The following is a 14,659-nucleotide window of genomic DNA, read 5'->3' as shown; positions in this document are numbered from 1 at the left end:
GGGCCCCAAACCTCCAACTCCTGAATTACTACCTGTTTTGCTAATCTGGATCAATACCAAACAGGTAAGCGTGCACTACACCAATTACACCCAGTTATCTTAAAATAAACACAGGAACGCAGAAGAAACAACAACATATTATCTTGTGGTATCAAGCTGATTATATTTAATTGTCACTGATGACAGCTTTATGTAAATCATGGAAACCAAAGCATCACAGGTAGTTTAAAACTGCTACTCTGCATAAATCAACAGTTTAACCAAACACTTTAAATTATGCTTCTCTGGAAGTGCCTTCCTTGGTTACATCAAGAAAACAAAGAAAGAAGAGGAGGAAGGGAGAAAGGAAGGAAGGAAGGAGAAAGGAAAGGAGGGAGAGCAAGAAAGAAAGAAAGAAAAGAAGGAAGGAAGGAAGGAAAGAAAGAAAGAAAGACTCGTAAATAAGGCTGGACAGAAGAATCCATAATAATAATAAGAGATGAGAAGGATCCTCTCATTTTGTCTTTTTTCTCTAGGCAATTAGAGCAAAATTCTGAAGTTAACTGGAAATTAATTGAATTCATCCTCCCAACATTTTAAAATTAGTAGAACAAGGCTCTTAAAGCAGAGGTGTGCAATCTTGGCAACTTTACGTCCTATGGATTTCAACTCCCAGAGTTCTCTAGCCAGCTTGCTGCTGGGGAATTCTGGGACTTGAAGTCCATAAGTCTTAAAGTTGCTAAGTTAGGCATCCCTATTCTAAAGAAATCTCCAGGAAATACTCTTCCTGCTAAATTAAAACTTCAGTTCAATCATAATTTCAGCTGCTAGTAGCTTCAATCTGGCCCAAAGTCCCCCGAGATGACTTGATGGGGTGAGACCTATTTTGGATTCCACCTTTGCTCTGAACAATATGACCTCCCCCAAAATCTTTCATGCCAGATGGCCGAGTCCCTTTGCTTTGTTTATTGGTCAGAATTATGTCCTGCCTTTTCTCTGGCAGCACAAACTGACTCATAGAAGAGTCTTCCTTCTGGTTATCCTCCCGAGAGCAATTTGGGATGAGAGGGACTTTGGGGTGAGAGGGAATTATGTAGGGAATTCCCACCGCTAAAGACGGACACCCCATCAGCTGGCCTTAAGGAAATGAAGACAGAAGGCCCCAAGCATTCCACGTTCAGGTCGAGGTGGGTTTTTTAATAATCAGAAAAATAAGGGTTCCTCGATCTTCTCTAATCTCTTCATTCTTCTTTCTTTGCAGCAGGCTTTTTTTTCTCCGGAGACGGATCCCGCTCTTGCTTCTTGGCTGGTTGCTGACCAGCACCTGCCCCGACACCCAGAGTCTGTCCTGACTGGGCCTCAATGATCGCGTGTTCCTTTTTCACCAGTTCCTCCAGTTCTTTCTAAGGGGGAGGAAAGAGAAAACCACATAAGACAGATAACCAAGAAATAAACACTATTTCAGTGTTTCTCAACCTTGGCCGTTTGAAGATGTGTGGACTTCAACTCCCAGAATTCCCCAGCCAGCGTTGCTGGCTGGGGAATTCTGGGAATTGAAGTCCACACATCTTCAAACGGCCAAGGTTGAGAAACACTGCACTATTTGCTCAGAGTTGGCAAACCACCCGCTTCCCGGGAGTCAAAGAGTTCGTTTTTACATCTGGGCTGTTCTCTGTGATTCTGAAATGGGAGAGGTACCTTCCATCCCAACAGCTCTGCCAAAGCCAGGCAACCCTCATCGCAGTCTCCTAGCCACGCGACGTCCCTGAAAAATTAAGTGGGGTGGGAAAGGCCCCCAAGAAGATCAATGAATAACAGAAGTCCAATTTATTGGCTTTTGTGCGAAGTTGCTTTCAAAGCGTTCCAAGACAGATCCATCTTTTCTTCCAGCGATCTTTACAAACACCTTATGCTCTCAGGTGGGTCTCCCTAGGACAAGTTGGCTTTTCTGTGACATGTGGACTTCAACTCCCAGAATTCCAGCTAGTACGATTGGCTCAGGAATTCTGGGAGTTGCAGTCCACAAGTCATAGCCAACTTTGCCTACCCCTGCCCTAGGAGGATCATCTCCCTAACACACCTGGTCTATGAAGACCAAGAGTGTCCCAAAGCTTCTTTCCCCACCAAGGGCTAAAGAAGCTTCTTTGATGGGAAGCAAATGTCTTTTTTAAAAAGTTCAGTTGCCTCTTGGGGGGGAAAAACCCACCATCTTTGGGACAACCATGACCTGGATTACTGAGAATCTCCACAGACAGGACCAAGAGTGGCCTCCCTAAAGCCACCAGGGCAGCTCAGCAAATGGACCACAAAGCTGCATGAGATACACCAAGGGAACTGAACAGGTCAGAATCCAGAGAAACACATGGCAATCATTGGCTTAAACGTGATTTTATTTAACTCCTCAGTGAAGTCTCTTGCTTTTGTTTGGCACCAAAGCACTGAACGACACCCCTCCCCCCATGGCTTAACCCTTAAGCCCTCAGCATCCCCCCTGCCACAATCCTCCACTCCAAGGTGGACTTGCCTGTATGCCTTCTCAGAATCAAAATCCATCCCGCAGCCTAAGCCCATCAGCGACATGAAAGGATCCGTCTGAAATGAGATAAAAAAATGTAAGGATGATCTCTTGAAGGGCTCCAAGACGGTGACTATTTTAAGAATCAGCAGAGAACGAACTATCATGATACAAACTGGCTCAGGGATTCTGGAAGGTGAATTCCACAGGTCGTAAAATGGCCATAATTTTATGGTAGAGAGTACAGATGACCTGGGTGGGGATGTGCAGGCAATGTTGCCTAGGCTAAAAAGCAATATATATTTTTTTTTAAGGGCAGAACAGCAAGATAGCATTCAGAAGCAGAAGTATAAGCAGAAGCATGTGCCAGCTCAGGAATTCTGGGAGTTGAAGTCCACCACTTAAAAAGCTGCCGTAACTGCCCCACCCTGGCTCTATTCCCAGGACCGTCCACTCTGCAGCAGGCCAAAGAAAACAGGCTGCCAAGCTGACCTCACCTCTCCAGTCTTCTCCTTATTGATCAGAAGACGCGGGGTGTTTGTGGGTACCCTGGAAGAAAGAGAGGAGGAGGAGGAACCATTTAGCAACGGTGCTTGAAGCGTCTTGGTTCAGGAAAACCAGCCCTTGGTTGTTTGCAGGAGCTGGCCGAAACGACAAAACTGACTATAACAATGAAAGAAAGGAATGAGGGCTCTTGTTTCCACATGGAAACCGCTTCTGAATTTCGTGCTTGCGATGGAAAAGAATGTAACTTTGACTTTGAGTTTTACAGATTATTAGATGGATAGATATTTATAGAAATGGCTTGTTCATGTTATCATGGAAAAAGCAAACGTTTGTAGGTATGTCTGCTTAAAAATGGGATTTTCTTAACTACTTTAAATTTTAAATTGTAAATTATTAGATTTGTTATGAATTGTTTTATTATGTTGTGAGCCGCCCCGAGTCTACGGAAAGGGGCGGCATACAAATCTAATAAATAAATAAATAAAATAAAAAGCTGTGATTTGATGCTAATGCCTTATTTTACTGCAGAAGTCTCCCAACTTGGCAACTTTAAGGCTTGTGGACTTCAACTCCCAGAATTCTCCAGCCAGCATAGCATAGCTGGCTGGAGAATTCTGGGAGTTAAAGTCACATATATCATAAAGGGGCCAAGTTTGGGGAGCCCTGCTTTGCTGTAACAGAGAGAGAGTCGGAAGTCAAGGCTTTTTTTCATTTTCTCTTTTCCCGACCTCGATTCACTTCTTTTTCCCCATTCCCCTCCCTCCTCACTACTCTTTTATTTACTTTTGTATTTTATAATGTTTTATAATAACAATAAAAATGTTTTGGTGGAAAAAAGTAAAGCAAAGCAAGCCCTCACTTATGCAGCCCAGGTTCACTCACCTGCTGACCAGAGAGGCGAAAGGCTGGACCTGAAGGGAGGTGCCCATGATAATGAGCATGTCCGCATTCTGGAAGTCCTGCAAGCAGAGGGTTAGCGTGAAGGATGGCGGCCACCAGCAGAGCTGCACCCCAAACACTCTGAAATTGTTGCTATCTGGAGAGATTCCTTTGACCTTTCATTTATTCAGACGTAGATTTTGGAGTCCCGTGTTATAATGGTCACGACAGACCACAGCAGGTTTTAGGGTTAAGGCTCCGGGATGTAAGACTTATTCAATGGAGAGGGAACGCTCTAAGTTCTGGCAGTGTGCAGATTCAGGTAGTCCCCGACTTACGATCCGAATTCAGCCCAAAATTTGTGTGGCTAAGGGAGAAATTTAAGTTACATTTGCCCTTTTTACGACTTTCCTTGCCACATTTGTTAAGTGGATCACTGCAGTTAATAACATGGTTGTTAAGTGAGTTTGGCTTCACCATGGACCGCTTGTCAGGAGGTGGCAAAAGGGGATCACGTGACACCAGGACCCCACAACCATCATAAATGTGACCATGGGGAAGCTGCAACAGTCATAATTGTGAGAAATGAACATGTGACTTTTTTCAGTGCTGTTGTAACTTTGGTCACTAAGCGAACTGCTGTAAGTCGAGGGCTACCTGTACAGGATTTTAAATGACTACATACTGCATGCGGAGAGACCTCTGACCATAAAACTAAAGGTGAATTTGTGAATCTGTTCACAGTGCAAGATCCAGCTAATGTTTGCCTAATATTTTGTTCCAAAAACGCCTGGAAGAAAGATAGAACTCCATGGAAACAGGATGTTGCTTGATGTCCCCACCAAAAAAGCAACATTCAGCTTCCGAGGAGTTCTATCTTTCTTCCAGATGTTTTTGGGAACAAAACATATTAGGCTTCCTTTTCTGCCTTATTATCATTCAGCAGATTTCCTTCCTCCTAACCAATTATGGATCACATCTGACAAATTAGCACACAAGACTAAATAACATGATTTAATCTGGAGGGATGTTAACTCCTGGAGTAAGGACTCACAAACCCTGGCTCCTGGGAGGCCTCCAAGATGGGGCTGCCAGCGCTCGCAGTGCCAGGACACACGGCTGGGGCACTTACCGATTGCATGAGAGAGAAGAAACGGGGGGGCAGGTTCTCCCCAAAGAACACGATGTCTGAACAAAGGGAAAGAAACCGAGGGTTAGGCTGACCTGAAAGCTGATCGCTAAGCACCAAGATCACAGAATGGCTGGGTGGGGAGGCTCACCTGGCTTTACGACGCCCTCACAGCTTTCACACCTGGGGGTGAGAGATGCGAATATTTTTTCTGAAAAAAAGAAAAAGAAAAGCAATGCAACGGAGCCAATTCCGTTTGCAGCTACCATATTTTTCAGAGTATAAGACGCACCTTTTTCTCCCTAAAAGAGGCTGATAATTTGGGTGCGTCTTATACTCTGAACGTAGCTTTTTTCCCCCCCCAGCCCTAACTAGCTGCTAACCATCTTCCCAGCTCTTACCTTGCAGGCTCTTTCATTGTTTCTCTCTGTGAAGAATGTTTTCCAAGCCCTAAGTCTTTGCAGGGGGGGGGGGTTCATTGCTCTAACTTGCTCCGAATAAATTTCTTTCCAGCCCTAACCGAGTGCTAACGATGTTCCTAGGTCTTACCGGCTTGCAAGCTCTTTCATTATTACTCTCTGCAAAGAATGTTTTCCAAGGCCTAAGACTTTCCAGGGTTTTTTCATTGCTCTAACTTGCTCCGAATGTTTCTTTCCAGTTGCTAATGATGTTCCCAGCTCTTACTGGCTTGCAAGCTCTTTCACTGTTACTCTCTCCGAATAAAGTTTTTAAAAGACCTAACCAGGGGATAAAATAATGTGCTGGCTAAGGATACTAGCCCAATGAATACCTGGTAAGCAGATACTTTTCCCTATTTTTCTCCCCAAAAACTAAAGTGTGGTAATTCATGATTTGGCATGAGTGGCAGAGGTCCAGGTGCCTTGAGGGACCCTCTCTCACCCCACTGGGATTCACCCGTACCACCCATGCCAGCAGAGGAGGCATGCTGCGGGTTCCCTCAGCTGTAGTATCCGAGCTGGTGGAATCCAGGAGGAGGGCCTTCTCTGCCATTGCTCCTGCCCTCTGGAACGTCTCCCCTCGCCCATCCCGATGTGAGGTTGGCCCCAACCCTCCTACCTTTTTGCAAGGGCCTGAAGATGCAGCTGTGCCAGTCGGCTTGGGGTCCAGTGGGGGATCAGCATAATGTAGGTAGTTGTTTAATAACAAATTCCCCCTCCGCCCCCGTCCTCCCCATGTATCTTTGGTTGTATTTTCATATTTTATGTTTTAATTAAGCTGTAACTGTAAGCTGCCTAGAGTTATCCTATGGTTAGATGGGCAGTCAGTTTTATAAATAAATAAAATAACTATAACCCTTAATTCTAACCAACCAAGCCATATTAGACAATTGAAAGTGTACCACTGGAATATCAATAGCAATAACATTAGCACTTATATGACGCTTTGCAGGGCTTTTACAGCCCTCTCTAAGTGGTTTACAGGGTCAGCATATTTCCCACCAACAATCTGGGTTCTCATTAACCCACCTCAGAAGGATGGAAGGCTGCTGTCACTCTTCAGCCTGGTAAGATTAGATCTGCCAAACTACAGGCAGACGGCAGGCAGAAGAAACAGCCTGCAGTCCTGCACTCTAACCACTGCACCACCGCAGCTCAATCCCACAAGTGGCGGCTTTCTCCCCTCAGCAGCATTCACACATCTCAGAAGCAAGCACTGCTGATCAAGATCATGCAGCGGGAATAATCCAGAGTTTATTATTATTATTATTATTATTATTATTATTATTATTATTTATTGGATTTGTATGCCGCCCCTCTCCGCAGACTTGGGGCGGCTAACAACAATGGTAAAAACAACATGCAACAATCCAATTTAATAAAACAACTAAAAATCCTTATTATAAAAACCAAACATACACACAAACATACCATGCATAACTTACAATGGCCTAGGGGGAAGGAATATCTTAACTCCCCCATGCCTGGCGATAAAGGTGGGTCTTGAGTAATTTGCGAAAGACAAGGAGGGTGGGGGCCGTTCTAATCTCTGGGGGGAGTTGATTCCAGAGGGCCAGGGCCGCCACAGAGGAGGCTCTTCCCCTGGGGCCTGCCAAACGACATTGTTTGGTCGACAGGACCCGGAGAAGGCCAACTCTGTGGGACCTTATCGGCCGCTGGGATTCGTGCGGTAGAAGGCAGTTCCAGAGGTATTCTGGCCCAATGCCATGCAGGGCTTTAAAGGTCATGACCAACACTTTGAATTGTGACCGGAAACCGATCGGCAGCCAGTGCAGGCCGCGGAGTGTTGCAGAAACGTGGGCGAATCTAGGAAGCCCGATGGCTCTCGCGGTCGCATTCTGCACGATCTGAAGTTTCCGAACACTTATTCCAAAGGATTTTCTTATTTTTATTTTCTTTATCTCGCCAATCCCTTCCGGAAGGCCCCTGATAATGTCTTCCCTGCTTCCAAGGCCTGACCCTCACCTTTCATCCACTCCAAGCTGTAGGACTTCTTGCAGGTGGAGCTGATGCAATGGGAGGTATAAAAGGTGCCGTGAGCTTCCACTAAGTGTTCGGCATCCAGACCGGCCACCCGCTCCAAGGTGTCAATGTTCTGGAGGAAGGCAAGAGGTTCGAAATAAATCCAAACTGAAGTGGCCGTCAATCACCATCACCTTTTAATGACCCCATAATCCTTTGGGCAACTGAATGGAGCTGGCCAGGTGCCCTTCCTGTCACCAATGTGGAGCTTTATTCAGCAGATAAATTCTCATTGTGCCCGAAGAGAGAAATATCTGCCTCTACCTAGGATTGAACTCACAGCCTCCGGATTGTGAGGCGAGAGCTCCATCTCTAGACCACTGCACTACCCTAACCCGAAATAACTGTCAATCCTGAAACTAAATCTGACTAGGACACTCTGAGGGGGACTTGGCCTACTTTAAAGACACTGTCCAAGGTTATGCACAATGGTAATTGTAGTCCCAAGGACACCACTATGGTTATTGATCCATGTTGCTGATGTGATGTGAAGGAGCTACTGAAAGATGGGAGCATGATGCTAATAAATGATAAACAGGATGCTGGAACATTAACAGAGAAGAAAAGTTTCCCTTTGCTTTGAATATATGCCTAGCTTCTCAAAGAATGTGGTCATCATCACTTTTGTTTCCGTTCTCGCTGGGCCCTTCAATTCCTAGAATTATATTCTGGCTTCTTCCCACAGCCAGTTTGGTCTAGTGATTCAGGCACAAGGCTTAGAAAGTGGGAGACCGTGAGTTCTTGGGGATTGCAGATAAATCTATAATGTGCTAGTAGTCAGAATAGTTAAATACCCTACAGTATTTTCATTTTAAAAGCTTGTGAACTAAATGGCCTTCATTCTTATTCTTGAAAAGCAATAGGTTATGTGCTTTGAAAATCATTCTGTTATTTTATTTAATGCCAGCATATTAACTTTTGAGCACCACACGTAAATTCAACATTTAAAAAAGTCTCTTCTATATGGTTACAATATCTTATACTGTAAACACACATTAAATTGCTTTACTGGCTCACAGTCAAGAAGACTCATTCAAAATTCACTTGCTGCAATGCACCATTTCAAAGCAGGAAAATGCTAATGGCCTTTATTTATTTAGGAGGCTGGAATAGTATAACAAAAACTTAAATTGTTTTAAAGTGCCAGCCCTTAAAGCGACCAGAAAGAGACCCCAGGGGAAAAGGACTTAGTTACCTGAGTGTAGCAGCGTAGCAGCAGTCCCTTTTCCTTCAAAAGGCGAATGAAGTAGTGACAGACTGTAGGCTGGAAAAAAACCCCAGAGCCTTAAATGTCATCTTTTCTTTTCACAAAGAAAACCAATGGGGTAGTTTTCATTGATAGGTTTATTCATTCATTCCAACATTTGAGCACTTAACAACATTGTCACATTAAAACATCCGTTGTAAACTAACGATAAAACATCCACAGACATTAAATGAAACAATAAGCTGCAGTAAATTAATGCATAATCAACTGAGGACAGTACCAAAAACACCAGCTTCGGTTCATTAAAACCTGGGGGCGACGCTGAGCAATCGACCAAAGAACTTGGTGTTTGGCATCTTCTGGAACAAAGCCATTACTCCTGCAATGTTGTACCTCATCCCAATTCATGGATGAGTACAGGAGGGGCTCTGGTAGTAGCCTCTCTGGGGACAATCAATTCAGTCAGGTTAATTCCAGGTGAAGAATGCAGTTCTCCCTCCTCCCCGCTCTGTGTATGTGTGGTTATTTATTTTATGGGCAAACGTATTCCTATTATAGAATTTATTGTATGAGAATTGTATAGCGTTTGGTGATGCAATACTTTACAACCAGTCTGATAAAGAAATGCCCCTCTTCTCAAGCACAAAACATTGTTAAGGAAACTCAGAGGATGTAGTTCTGGTTCTACTTTAAAGCCTGATCTCCTCACTTAAAATCTCTTAAAGAGACCTGGTTTTGAACACCTCTCCAAACTAGAAGCAGACCGAAACAGAGGTGGGCTTCAGGTCCAGCTTCTCAAGAGTGTGAAGGGGGCCTGGAGGTCACTTGTTAGGAAGTCTTTGAAGCAGCCATTTCTTCTCCTGGGGCAACATGGCCACTGCACTTTTAGGATTGAGTTTAAATCCCTGCCCACCGCTTAGGAAACATGAAAAGCCAGCTGACCTTGAACTGCCCTGGGTAGAGCTCCCGAGCCAAGGCGAAGAATGCCTCTGGGTTTTTCTAAATGAAAACAGACATCAAACCAGTTATGCCAAAGAAAGCAAACAGAGCACTGTATTCAGCCCGTGTAAATAGCAGGAAACTCAGGCTGGTACCTTGAAGTAGCCAATCTCAAAGATGGCTTCAGGGTAGGGTAGATTGTATTGCTGCAGATTGGCATATAGTCCCGTGCCAGGTGAGCGGAAATCGGGGATCCCCGCACCTGAGAGGCAGAAAGGCAAACACTGAGACCGAATGGATAGCTGGAACAAAGGATAGATTCTAAGGGCAGGGGCTTATCTGTTCTGATGCTACAGAGAGCACCAATACAGTTTGAACTAAGGAGCAGGTATTGTACTTGAGGTTCCCAGTTCCATTATTTCAATCCCAGCTTAGAACAAAAGGTAGAAATTGATTCAGCAGGGGGCTTCTCATGGACATTTTCTCTCTACTTTCCCAGAAAAAGAGTTTCCTAATTAAAAATAAATAAATCTCTGTGGCAGGATAAGAGCACATCTTATTAAATTGAGTAAGATTAAATCTGACTCCTAACTATGTAAAAGCGGTTTCTAATTTTATCAACCAGCATCACGTTCTGCTCGTACATTTGCATGAACAAACAAACAAACAAACAAACACATGGTCAGAAAAGCCATTGTGACACTTACTAGTTGAGATTCCTGCACCAACCATACAGATTATATTCTTGCCTGCAAGAGAAAAGACAGCAAATTGCCTTTCAATATCAATCCCTGAATTACATCATGACACCCCCATACCCTGAACAGCATCAACTGCTTGGCATAGGCACCCAGCCATTGGAGCCTCAGCAACTGAGAAGCCACAGAATTTCAGAGGCTGGGATTCCAATTCTTCCACTAAAAGCCTGACATTGGGTGGCCCTGGAAAAATAATATTTGTCAACAGCAGTTGCTATCGGTAAAAATATTGATGACCCCAGCCAACCATGCAGAGATACACTGATAACAGCATTTAACACTGTCAGACTTTCTACTAAATTTGCACTTCTATTCTACTAGTTTTCCTCATCATTCCTTTCACCCATTTCCTCCCATGTTGACTGTATGACTGTAACTTGTTGCTTATATCCTAAGATTGTTATTAATATTGCTTCTTCATTGCTTATTTGACCCCTATGACAATCATTAAGTGTCGTACCACATGATTCTTGACAAATGTATATTTTATTTTATGTACGCTGAGAGCATCTGCACCAAGACAAATTCCTTGTGTGTCCAATCACACTTGGCCAATAAAAATTCTATTCTATTCTAACTCCAGCATCATACCTGCCTCCTTTCTTTGATCTACACCCCCACCTGCATCACAAGCTCTTCCCACCTCCACCCCCACCCCCACCCTGCTCCTTTTGCATCCTTTTTCTTCAGAGGCTGAAAGAAAAAAAGAAAAGAGCAAAATGTTTCAGTCTTTAGAAAGCACTGGTTTACATTTCTCAGTGAGCATGAAGTTGGTCACGCCTTCCAGCGTCAGTTCCTCCAGCACCTTCTCGGGCTTCTCACTGCCGAAGCCCAGAGTCCGGGAAAAGAGGTTCCGCAAAAATTCCACTGTTAAGAAAGGGGAAAAAATCGCAACATTTTCATGTGCCTTGTATCAGACCGAGGCCATTTATTTTAAAATGTATTCTTGCTATGGGAATTTGGGAGGGGTCATTGCATAAAGAATGTCTGCATGTAGCTATAACAAATTCCTTCCAGATTGTTATGGTCATCCTTTGTCTTTGCACTCCTGCACCTGCACAGAAGGAGATGGGAGTTGCTGCCAAGTTGACAGATGAAGATTGGTCAACGGGGTGGACTTGGGAGTGTGGGGACAAAGGACTGAACTTTCAACTGGGTGGAGAAACCCCTGGGACTTCAGATTCGGGTTTCTCCCAGATGTGCCAACATGGCTCTCCTAACAAATTTGAACTTCCTCTCCGCAAACCCTACTCCCTTCGAGCACTGATGATATTACCTAGTTGAGTCATAAGACGTCTCTAGGAAAATAACCAAACTCAAAAAGCATCAGGAATCCCATGAAATCTATGTATACTCTTACTTGAAGGAAAATCTACCTGCAGCTCAAATGTGAGCTATTCTACGCCTTATATATTTAAAAAATTCTAATGTCTTCAGTGTTTCTCAATCTTGGTAGCTTTCAGCCAGATGGACTTCAACTCCCAGAATTCCCCAGTCAGCCATGGGGAATCTAGTTTGAGGTTTCTCTAGGGTTTTTTGCCTGAATCCAAGATTTGTAGAAAAGCAAAAAAACAAGGTTCCCCTCGTTTTAGAGACACGTAACTCTGAAAGGAAAGGTGCATTGTTGTTTTAGGAAGTTACTTTCCTTATTCTATTCTTAATTTTAACCAATAAGCCCTGATTTACATGCTCCACTGAACATTTGCTCAATTTGTCTTGAGGCAGCTGACACAAACTGTAATCTCAGTAATAACTGGACATGTATGTAACTGTTGCCCAGAGACAGAAGTCATGTGTCTTTGCTCAATGGATTAAAGCCAGCCTTATTTCCAGGCCAAATAGTGTAATTATAATGCTTGATTACATAGCTACTGTGTACAGCAAACATTGAAGTAAGTATCCTGGGTTTCACACTTCAGGGGTTTCTATGTCTAATTTTCATTAGAGAAAAACAATAATAATTTGGAGATATCAGGACAGCCTCAATTTATACATTCACGGTATTTAAGACATGAACTCCCACTGGATAGCTACTTACTTTCTGTATGGCCAGAAGCTCCTCCTTCCTCATCAGAATCTGAACTCTATAGGAAGAAAGGAAGGAAGAAAAAAGGAATTTATTAAATTAATATTAAGTCTGGCCAATTTTGCCTGGGCTCAAACTGAGCAAGATGAACGCCTGTTAAGCACTCAAAAAAAAAAAAGATCCTGTGAAATTCCAGAATGTCCCAAATCCCACCTATCCTTTCCTAAAAATGTATTTTTAAGTGGCTCCTTTTTCCACAGCTGCAGGTGCTTTCTGGTCTTAAACTCAGACAGGTTCTAGCGGCAGTCTAGCCTGGGCACAGATCAATGTTCTCCCATCAACGTTTTTGGAGAAGAGATATAAGTGCATTCCCTGTGAATTTAAACTGTGCCAGAGGTGAATGAGCCTCTGAACCAGCAAGAGATTTATTCCTGGACCTAGAAAGTTTAGAACTAAGACGCCTTAAACAAGATCTAAGTATTGCCCACAAGATCATATGCTGCAACGTCCTGCCTGTCGGCGACTACTTCAGCTTCAACCACAACAACACAAGAGCACACAACAGATTTAAACTTAATATTAACCGCTCCAAACCTGACTGTAAAAAATACGACTTCAGTAACCGAGTTGTCGAAGCGTGGAACTCATTACCAGACTCCATAGTGTCATCCCCAAACCCCCAACACTTTACCCTTAGATTATCTACGGTTGACCTATCCAGATTCCTAAGAGGTCAGTAAGAGGCGAGTACAAGTGCACTAGAGTGCCTTCTGTCCCTTGTCCTATTGCTCTCCTATATCTCCTATACCTTCCTTCTATTCCTATATCTCTTCTTCTATTCTTTCATTGATATGTTCTATTACTATATCTTCTTTTCTATTATTTCTTAGATATATTTTACTATGAGTATCTCCTCTATAACCTTCATCATGTATTTTACTATGTGTATATAGATATATACCCACTAAAACCCTAATTGTGTATTGGACCAAAAAAATAAAAAAAATATTTTATTTATTTTGTAAAGAATGCATTAGTAGTGTAGCAATATGTACTTCTTTTTATTCCAATATCTTTTTCTTTCTATACCAATATCTTTTTACACCAATGTTTCTCAACCTGGGCAGCTTGAAGATATGTAAACTTCAGCTACCAGAATTCTGCTGACTGGGGAATTCTGGGAGTTGATGTCCAGGATTTCAAGAGGCCCAGGTTGATAACCACCATTTTATATTGTCTATCTATTTCACATGAAATCCACTTCCCCACTCATTCTGATCAATTTTATTTCAATCATCAATGTTGTGCGACTTTCTCAAGTGTAGCCAAATTTTGTCATTTGTCTGTAATATTGCAATAGTTTAAATGATATGCTTAATTGCACAATACAAGTTAATTATAGAGTCTTCGGAGAGGGGCGGCATACAAATCTAAATAATAATAATAATAATAATAATAATAATAATAATAATAATAATAATGGGTTTTTAATCGTTTTTAGTATTAGATTACTATTGTACACTGTTTTATTATTGCTGTTAGCTGCTCCGAGTCTCCGGAGAGGGGCGGTATACAAATCAAACAAACAAACAAACAAATTTTATTTTGTAAAATCCTAACGGGGGGGAAAGGGGGGATGTTTCCATGGCAGCACGAGTTTCCCCAGAGGAATTTTTTTCTCACCTGACAGGTGAGCCGGGGATGATGGGCTTGGAAGTCCACCCACCCCCACTAAATTATTTTAAGAGTCCTTATTCTCCTTAAGAAGCTCTACCGGTTGCGTTTCCGCCTGGTGGACAGCGCTCCAGGCGCCTCCTTTCTCCTTGTGGGGCAGAATCGCCTAGATTAGAGAGGAGGGCCCAGAGAGGGGGCATTTGGAGATATGTCCCCCTCAATTTCTCCCCCTAAATCCTCACCGAGGACTTTGAGGCCTTTTCGGTGCCCTGTTCGGGATTGGCGGCAGCGCCTGTGACAAGGGAAACAGAAGGAAGAAGGGGAGATTTGGAGGGAGGCCCGAGCGTCCTCAGCCCACCGGTTCTCTCAACGGCACCGTTACCTTCCCGGCTTGCCATGGAAGTTCGCGTCGACGTTCCGCCAAGAATCCAAACAAACCGTTTCGCCCCCCCTGAGAGGAAAACTACAAGTCCCGAAATGCCCCGAGGCGAGCAGCCAATAGTCGGCCAGCTTCGAAATGTCTGACGTCACCGATGGGCGTAAAG

The 14,659-nt window shown here is 43.5% G+C and overlaps 1 protein-coding gene across 2 annotated transcripts; it reads right to left on the bottom strand.

Annotated features, from left to right (window-relative positions):
- Positions 1 to 143: 143 nt before the first annotated feature.
- SIRT2 (sirtuin 2) lies at positions 144 to 14,602 on the bottom strand. 2 transcript variants are annotated; one of them, XM_070764552.1, is made up of 16 exons: positions 14,497 to 14,602; positions 14,357 to 14,406; positions 12,453 to 12,498; positions 11,165 to 11,281; positions 10,364 to 10,405; positions 9,812 to 9,918; positions 9,660 to 9,716; positions 8,706 to 8,774; positions 7,454 to 7,583; positions 5,161 to 5,220; positions 5,013 to 5,068; positions 3,884 to 3,960; positions 2,992 to 3,043; positions 2,504 to 2,571; positions 1,678 to 1,744; positions 144 to 1,382 (listed from the first exon to the last, which is right to left on the bottom strand). In XM_070764552.1, exons 1-16 carry the CDS (start codon positions 14,510 to 14,512, stop codon positions 1,221 to 1,223), a joined length of 1,176 nt encoding a protein of 391 aa, XP_070620653.1. In that variant the 5' UTR covers positions 14,513 to 14,602; the 3' UTR covers positions 144 to 1,220. The 2 variants fall into 2 exon arrangements, with proteins under 2 accessions (XP_070620653.1, XP_070620654.1); XM_070764553.1 differs by lacking the exon at positions 14,357 to 14,406 and having other exon boundaries at positions 14,497 to 14,593.
- Positions 14,603 to 14,659: the final 57 nt, after the last annotated feature.

This window comes from Erythrolamprus reginae, chromosome 11 (genome assembly GCF_031021105.1).
Source record: "Erythrolamprus reginae isolate rEryReg1 chromosome 11, rEryReg1.hap1, whole genome shotgun sequence".
Classification (NCBI taxonomy): Eukaryota; Metazoa; Chordata; class Lepidosauria; order Squamata; family Dipsadidae; genus Erythrolamprus; species Erythrolamprus reginae.
The sequence above is the reverse complement of the archived record's forward strand: the minus strand, read 5'-3'. Positions and strand labels throughout refer to the sequence as shown.